General features: G+C 50.2%; 2 protein-coding genes across 4 annotated transcripts in view; one reads left to right on the top strand and one right to left on the bottom strand.

Annotated features, from left to right (window-relative positions):
* The window catches only part of ERCC1 (excision repair cross-complementation group 1), a 12679-nt gene extending 7264 nt beyond the window's left edge, over positions 1 to 5415 (top strand). For 2 of the 3 annotated variants that reach the window (XR_550861.1, XR_550860.1), the window contains exons 7-9: positions 2953 to 3052; positions 4550 to 4907; positions 5310 to 5339. Coding sequence is in view for 1 of the 3 variants with exons in the window: in XM_008577751.1 (XP_008575973.1) it covers positions 2953 to 3052; positions 4550 to 4621; positions 4839 to 4907; positions 5310 to 5363 (295 nt within the window). In the remaining 2 variants the exon portion in view is untranslated. Of the gene's footprint in view, positions 1 to 2952; positions 3053 to 4549; positions 4908 to 5309 lie in introns of all 3 variants that reach the window. The other variant, XM_008577751.1, reaches the window with a different exon arrangement.
* On the bottom strand, positions 5249 to 7917 carry CD3EAP (CD3e molecule, epsilon associated protein). The gene is made up of 2 exons (XM_008577761.1): positions 7860 to 7917; positions 5249 to 6691 (listed from the first exon to the last, which is right to left on the bottom strand). Exons 1-2 carry the CDS (start codon positions 7915 to 7917, stop codon positions 5526 to 5528), a joined length of 1224 nt encoding a protein of 407 aa, XP_008575983.1. The 3' UTR covers positions 5249 to 5525.
* Positions 7918 to 8251: the final 334 nt, after the last annotated feature.

Genomic DNA, 8251 nt, shown 5'->3' with positions numbered 1-8251 from the left:
AAAAAAAAAAAAACAAAAGAAACGCAAGCTCTGCGCACTATGTGAATAAACTGAAGGGGCTGTAAGAGCTCCAGACCCTGGGCAGTGTTCGCCCCTGGGCAGGGGGCCTTTTATTCTCTGCTTTTATTTTTCTGGAAAATATATAACAGTTAAACAATAGGTAACATGTTCTCACAGTTCAAAAATTGAAAGCACGTACTGGCCATCCACAAAAACCAAAACAAACAAAAATCCCCACAAAACCTAAAAAAACAAAAATCAAAAGCAATATAAAAAGGGTTTACACTGAGCAATCTCTACCACGCCTACCCTTGCACTCTATTCCTCCACCCTACAGGTTGCCACTGTGGTTGGTTTCTTGGTTTCCTGCCACTATGGCTGTAAACACAACATGTGAATACATCTTAGTTTTCTTGTCTTAGGCAGAAGTCAGCGCATGGGGGATATGCCGTCTGTGCCTGGCGTTTTTATGTAATTATATGTCTGGAAGTCTCTTCCATCTCATTATTGAGAGTGGCCTCCTTCTTTTCTTATAGCTGTATAGTATTCCAGCATAGAGAGTGTCCACATTTTTTTTTTCTTTTTTTAAATGAATAGGCTTTTATTTTTTTAGACCAGTTTTAGGTCTACAGAGAAATCAATCCACAAAGTAGCAAGTGCCCATATATCTCTTCTCCCCCAGCAGTTTCCCCTATTACTTGTATCAATTAGTGTAGTACGTTTTTTATAACTGATGAACCAATGTTGATACACTATTATTAACTAAAGTCCATAGTCTACGTGAAGGTTCTTTCTTTGTGTTGTACAATCTGTGGATTTTGACGAAGATATAATGACGTGCCCATCATGACTCTATCCTATGGAATAGTTTCACTGCCCTAAAAGTCTGCTCTTCCACCTGTTCATCCCTCCCACCAAATTCCTAGCAACCATTGGTCTTTTCTTTGTCCTTTTTGAGACCTGCCACACCGCGCTCAGCCAGTGAGTGCACCGGCCATCCCTATGGATCCGAACCCGTGGCGGGAGCGCTGCTGCACTCCCAGCGCCGCACTCTCCCGAGTGCGCCACGGGCTCGGCCCAACAACCATTGATCTTTTTATTGTCTCTATAGACTTGCCTTTTCCAGAATGTCCTATATTTGAAATTATACAGTATGTAGCCTTTTCAGATTGGCTTCTTTACCTAGCAATATGTATTTGAGGTTTCTCCATGTCTTTTCATGGCTTGGTAGTTCATTTCTTTTTATTGCTGAGTAATATTTCGTTATCCAGATCCACACTATGCAGAGCTGCATAGTATTGCATCATGCAGATGGACCAGGTCAGTAGCCCCCTATTGGTGGACATCTGGGTAGTTTCCTCTTTTGCTGTTACCAGCTACACTCCCACGTCTGCCCAGGTGTATCTGCGGGACAGAACCTCAGGAGTGGGTCTTTAGACCAAAGAGTAAATGTATTTGTAATTTTGTGTTCTGCCTAGGGGTGTGTAACCATACTGTTTGACTATTTGGAAAAATGTATTAGTTGTACATTTAAAAAAAGCAAGTATAAAAATTGTTCATATTCTTGTTTTTTTTTGTGGTTGGCTAGTATGGGGATCTGAACCCTTGACCTGGTGTCACAAGGCCACTCTCTAACCAAAAAATCACTCATATTCTGTGGGAAGTAACACAGTGTACGTAGTGTTAAGAGACAGACTGTCCCTCTTCCTCACCAGCTGTATAATCTGGGCAAGTGACTCACCTCCACTGGTCAGTCACAGTTTCTCCTTCTGCATAATGCTTTGAAAATAATAACTGCCTGACAAGATCTCCCAGGGGAGTCTGGAAGCTTCTGCATGTAAAGGGCTTAGCATGGTGTCTGGCCACATAGTCAAGAATATTCCCCATGTCTTTACATCCAGACTGTGGAATATTTTGCAGCCATTAAATAAGCAAGCTCTCTCTGCTGACAAAGAAAGGTGCACTGATTGTGTGGTGGATGGAAAAAAGGAAACTATAGAGCTGGACATGCAGTGTGCTAACTTGCGTATGCCAAACAGATTATTAATAGCAATAACAGTAATCCCCTCTGCAATGAAAGAAAAGCAAAAAAGCTTGGAAAAGTCACATGGAAAAAATAGAACTTGAAAAATGAATGTTTCTTTTAAAAATAACAGACACTGATTACTATCTATATTTTGAAAGCTAAGAAAATGCCTCAAGATAAACACTTTATTTTCTTCAACTCAACTCACTGTTCTTAAGTTCCAGAGAGAAAAAATGCCAGCATTCCCTGGTGCTAATGAACTTGTTACTTTACTCTGCTCTCATAGACTTTTACCTGCTTTTGAAAGTTAATTATGTGTCAAAAAAGTGTTTAATGTGAAAATGAGTTAGCTGCTATGAAAGACTCAGCAGTGTGCATTTATAGCTTTTCTTTTGAAGGTGTGTTACATTAAAAACCTTCGAAAGCTGTGTTTTTCTTGGTGGTGGGAAACTGAATACTTCACAGGGTTGTCTTCCAGTGTTTCTGGTTTTCCTCCCTCTCAAACCCAGTGCAAATGCTCTGTGCAGCGAATTTCCTTCCAGAATAGCCTGTTTACAGGCTTCTAAGTGCCAGGCCCGGCTCTGAGCACTTACAGAGCATTGCACGTGTTCAGTATTCTTCACAGTTCTACCATCTACCTCACTTTACAGATGAGGAAACTGAGGCCCAGAGAGATCAAATCACTGGCCCAGGGTCACCCCAGATGGGAAGCGGGGTCAGGTTCCCAAGCTCTGGTCCTTAACCAGAAAAGATGTGTAAAGATACTCCCAGCAGGGGATAGCACTAGGGGGCATTTGAGGAGGGTCCTGGGTACTTCCATTTTTCTGTATGTTAGAGTTTGGAATCTTTAGCATCAATAATTACTACTATTGTAATGAAGTGACTCTAAAACATGACTTACTGACCTGAGTGTCCTGTCACCCCAGCCCCGAGGAAGCTGGGCGCTACCTGGAGACCTACAAGGCCTATGAGCAGAAGCCAGCAGACATCCTGATGGAGAAGCTGGAGCAAGACTTTGTCTCCCGGGTGAGGCCGCCTCACCTCCCTCCTGGGCACCTCCCATCCCTGCCTGGGCCTCCCCCCAGCTCCATCTTCCTCCCAGGCTTCCCCCAGCTCCTAGGTGGTTGAGCTAGAATTCTGATGTTCAAGACATGTCAATCCATCCCTCAGGCCTCTCCTCCCCCGCCCAGTTCTCCCCTACAGCAGCTAGATGGGTCTTCCTAAAGGCAAACCTGATCCTGCCCTCCCCAGCTCAAAACCCTCCAATGGCTCCCCAGTGCCCTAAGGGAACGCCCAGCCTTCTTTGCGTGCTCTACAAGGGTCCGTCTGGCCCAGCAGCCCTGTGCTCCCTACTGCCCTGCTTCCTGTTACACTGTATTGTCCCAAGCCTAGTTTGCTCCTCTAAACATTCTGTTCCCCCTGTCCAATTGCCTGCCTGATTCCATCTTTTACACCTCAGCTCTGATGCTCCCTTGTCTAGGAAGCCCTCCCTGATCCCCAGGCCAGGTCAAGTGTCCCCACTGAGCTCCCCTATCTCAGCCCTGTCCACCTGGGTCATCACTATCTGGAACTGACTTGTCTTCGCAACTGGAGTGGAGAGCAGAACAGGACAGGGCTGGAGATATCTTGGTCCCTGCTGTGTCCCCAGCACCACCCAACAGTCAGTGAGTGCTCAAAGATTGCTGAATGAATTGATGAATCCCCTGCCATTTATGCTTTTCCTGGGGATTCTTCTGGGATGAGATAACAAGCCAGAGGGCCTGTTGGACAGTCAAGGCCTTGTGTCAATAGCTCCTGCATCTGAAGCTCTTACATTGTGCTAGGCACATCAGCTCAACAACTGGGTTTACAGCCACCTACTGGGGAAAGTACTCTGAAAATTCCCATCTCATGGAGGAGGAAGGGAGTGAAGTAACTCACCCAAGGTCACACAGCCAGGAACTGGCAGGGCTGGGGTTGGAACTGAGACAGCCAATACTCAGGCCACGTGGGCCATCACTCAGTAATGTTATCACCCACCATGAGCTGGGCAGCATCCTTTGCTGCACTCCAGTGATGTCCACAGCCACCCCTGAGTACTGTGGATACGATTAGGATCTTCATTTGTCCAAAAATGGAGCCCAGAGAGGGCAGTTTCCTTGCCCTGACTCTTGCAGGGATAGCAGTGGGGCTGGTTTTGAATCCAGTTCTGACTTCAGAGCCTTCCGCTGGACAGAACTAGCTCAAGATAAATGGCATTTATCTTATCAGGTGACCAATACCCTCTCAGCTAGTTGGGGATCACTCTGAGATGATCTTTTAATCAGTTAAAAAAAAAAAAAAACGCTGGCCGGTTAACTCAGTTGGTTAGAACACAGGTTATAACACCAAAGTCAAGGGTTCGGTCAAGGTCAAAGCATTTACTGAGCATCTCCTGCATACCAAGCAGTCTGGGGACACAGAAGTGACCCAGCCCTGCCCTCAGGCTCAGTCTTGCTGGCCTTTCCTGGCCCAACACACTTCTGCTTCCTCCTCTCCTTCCAGGTAACTGAATGTCTGACCACCGTGAAGTCAGTCAACAAAACAGACAGTCAGACCCTCCTGGCCACTTTTGGAGTAAGGAACAGCTCTCCTACCCTGATTGGCACTTCTGCCTCCTTGCCTTTCCTAAGAAGCCCCTCACCCATTTCTTCCATCTCCTTGCCCACCCCTGACCCTTCATGCCTCCCCTACCTTCCCTTAGGCTCTTAAGACTATCTTAGGCCCCTCATCAGCTGGGCAGGGCAGGGTTTTGTACTGACCTCCCCTGACCCCTAGCTTCCACCTTCCTCAGTCTCTGGAACAGCTCATAACTGCATCGCGGGAAGATTTGGCCTTGTGCCCAGGCCTGGGTCCCCAGAAGGTAAGAGCTCTAAGAAAGAATTTGAAGTGTTAGGGTCATGAGGGAACTCCAAATAAACAAGACGTCAGATCCTAAAGTTTTAAGGTTTTGGAAGGCCCATAGTGCCTCTCTTACAGACAGGGAAACTGAAGCCCAAGAGGGTGGGGACCAGCCCAATCTCACAGCCAGCCTGGGATAGAGTCCATATTGGACTACTTCCCTCCTAGACCCCAGAGCCTGCTCCAAGCTGGGAGGAAAAAAAACCAAAAACTCACTCTGGATGTACCAAACACAAGGCTCGTTTAATGACTGGCTCCTCATTTCTTTCTCTCTCTGTTCATAAAACAAAAACTCACTCTGGATGTACCAAACACAAGGCTCGTTTAATGACTGGCTCCTCATTTCTTTCTCTCTCTGTCCCAGGCCCGGAGGCTGTTTGATGTCCTACATGAGCCCTTCTTGAAAGTGCCCCGATGACCTCCGCTGCCAAGGAGGCCCCCGTGTAATAATAAAGCATTTTTGCAGTCCAGGCTCCTGCTGGGTTTGCTGGTGCAATCGCTGGGGAGGGGTTCTTGTGCTCTCACCTTCTGATGGCCCCCAGTAGCCACCATCAGCTTCCCTCAGTTTTCTCCAGGGAGACTACGCAGGGTCCTGCTGCAGCTTCTTCCGCTTCTTCTCCCGTCCTTCCATAGGAGCCACCTCCCCAGACTCTGGATTCAGCAGCAGCTCTGGCATCTCCTTTTGGGGTGCTGTCTCTGGCACCCAGCTTTCCCAGTCCTGCTTTTTCCTCTTCTTGGTGGATGCTGGAGCTGCCTTGACCTCAAGCTCCACTGTCTCCCTTGGTGGGTCAGTCATCCCAGTCCCTGGCTCTGTCACTTTGTGTCCTCTCTCTTTCTTCTTCTTGGTCGATGCCGACAGCTCAGGCTCTAGCACCTCTGTCCCTGGCTCCACCATGGCATTTTGCCACTTTTCTTTCTTCCTTTTCTTCTTGGTGGATGCCAGAGCTGTCTCAGCCTGAGGCTCAACTTCATCTGGCAGTTCATGCTTCAGGTCTCCATGAAGCTCCAGAGGACTCGCCTTTGGCTCCAGCGCCTCAGTCCCTGGCTCGGTCATCACATTTTGCCACTTTTCTTTTTTCTTCTTCTTCATGGGGGGCAGTGGGATGGCTTCCTCCTGTGGCTCAACCTTCACCTGCAGCTGTGACTCAACTATCATCCCCTCCACCTGCTCCATCCCCTCTGTCCCCTTTTGTTTCTTTCTCTTCTTGGTGGGGGATTGGACTGTCTCTTCCAGAGGCTCGGTTTTAACCACGAGTTCCAGCTTCACCGTCTTTTCTTCTGGCTCCGGCATCCCCACTTCTGGCTTGACTGTTTTTGCCCCTTTGGCCTTCTTCCTTTTCTTGGTGGTGGTTGGTAACAGCATTCCTGGAGGTTCTGACATCTCAGCTGTGGGCTCTGTCACCTCTGGTTCTTTTAGCTGCTGCTTTTTCTTCTTCCCTACATCTGTTTCTGGGGACTCCAAAGCTGTATCTATCTCCAGGGCCCTGTACCCATTTACTGCCTCCTGAGTGACTGAAGCCTCTGGCATCTGTCTCTTCTTTTTCTTCTTCCCTGAGGCGGGTGACTTTAGTGCCAACACTGACCCAGGCCCTGTGACTGGTGGGCTGCCTCCAAAGGCACAGAACCGAGGCCTCAGGCCAGGGGGAATCTGTGGCGGGGGACTTGATGGAATGGGCTGCAGAGGGGTCCTTGACAGGAATTCTTGAGGACCCTCAAAGATTCTTAGGCTGCCCTGGGGTGCTGGGCCTGCCTCCAAAGGCACAGAACCGAGGCCTCAGGCCAGGGGGAATCTGTGGCGGGGGACTTGACGGAATGGGCTGCAGAGGGGTCCTTGACAGGAATTCTTGAGGACCCTCAAAGATTCTTAGGCTGCCCTGGGGGGCTGGGGCACCAGGCCCCGGCGGATCTCCTCCACAGTCTCTTAGATAAGATTTGTTCCAACACCGCCTTAAAGGGGCAGCCACACTGGTAGGAACTAACTCTTAAAGAGACAGGAAGATCGACTGGTCTGAAATTCCTACAGAGACGGGTAAGAACCTTGGCTGGCAAGGCTGTGCTTTCAGTGTTACAATCCCTTCTGGGGAGGCCCAGATACCTCGGAAGTTCAGAACTTGAGTGAGAGAAGTGGGAAAATGGAAAAATGGAGGTAATCCTTCCCGAGGGCGTGAAGTATTGGCCAAGGGCGGAGCTTCTGGACTCGGAGGGAAGCGGGAAACACAGGGGGAGGAGCCTGTGGAGTCGGGGGCGGGGCCTGGGACCCGGGAGCAAGACACGCGTGGGGTGGTGCGGGCTAAGGGGCGGGGCTTGTGGATCAAATGGGACTTGTAGATGCCTTCGAGGATTTTGTCTCGTGCGTGGGAAACATTCCCGGTGGCTTTGAGGAAGGGAGAGGGAGTAGGAGTCCTGATCGTCGACTCCTCCCTGCCCCGGGGCCCGTGTAAACAGCAGCACGTGGACGCGGATTTGGGGGACCCGCTCACGCCTCTTCCCACCCGTACAGCACCGCATGGGGCGGCGGGCGGAGCCACGGGACGGAGGCTAGACAGGGCGACCCGACTGCATTCCTGGCCGGTGTGTCAGCGTCGCTTCCCGCCCCCTCTGCCGAGATTTCGGATCCTACTCCAGAACTGAGGCGCTCCTCTCCTCCCCAGGAAAAAGCGGCTTTTCAGAGCGGACGGAGAGTCAAGGGGAAGGGGGAAAGTTCCCTCTGTCCGAGATCTAAAGTTTCCCGCTCGTGGGCGTTTTAGAGACACTGGGGCGCCGCCCCTGCAGGCTCCGGGACTACAATTCCCAGAGGACCCTAAGAGGGGAGGTGCCTGGCTTCAGTCGCGGGTGATGCTGGGGATTGTAGTCCAGCCTCCAACTGTGCTCTGTTGCTGGTAGATTCTGTGAAAATCCAACTCGCCCTTTTTACCGACTGGTAGATTGAGGCTCAGAGACCCGATGAGATACTGATTTAGCGCGACTGTCATCTCGCCTTAGGGGCGGGTCGTGTGAGTTTCCCCCAGCCTCCAATCTTCTATACCTTAGGTGGCATCCAAATCTTCACTCAGGAGGGGGGAAACTGAGCCTGGAGGGCTGGGGCAAGGACTCAGGAGTCCGCCTCCTGCAGCTGCAGCGAGGTAGGAGTCTCGGCTGTTTTCCTGTATCTCCCTGGCCAGGTCACTCTCGGCTTCTCGGCCTCGCCCTTCCTGTCTGTGAAATGGACTCCGGGTGAATCCAAATAGGAACGCCTCAGTCTGCGTCCTGCTCCTCCAGGACTACAAGTCCCGAGGTGCTCGAGGCGACCTCGGCTGTCCCCCCCCC

Source organism: Galeopterus variegatus, unplaced genomic scaffold (assembly GCF_000696425.1).
Source record: "Galeopterus variegatus unplaced genomic scaffold, G_variegatus-3.0.2 Scaffold1573, whole genome shotgun sequence".
Lineage (NCBI taxonomy): Eukaryota > Metazoa > Chordata > Mammalia > Dermoptera > Cynocephalidae > Galeopterus > Galeopterus variegatus.
Note: the sequence above shows the minus strand (reverse complement) of the source record. Positions and strands in the feature narration are given on the sequence as shown.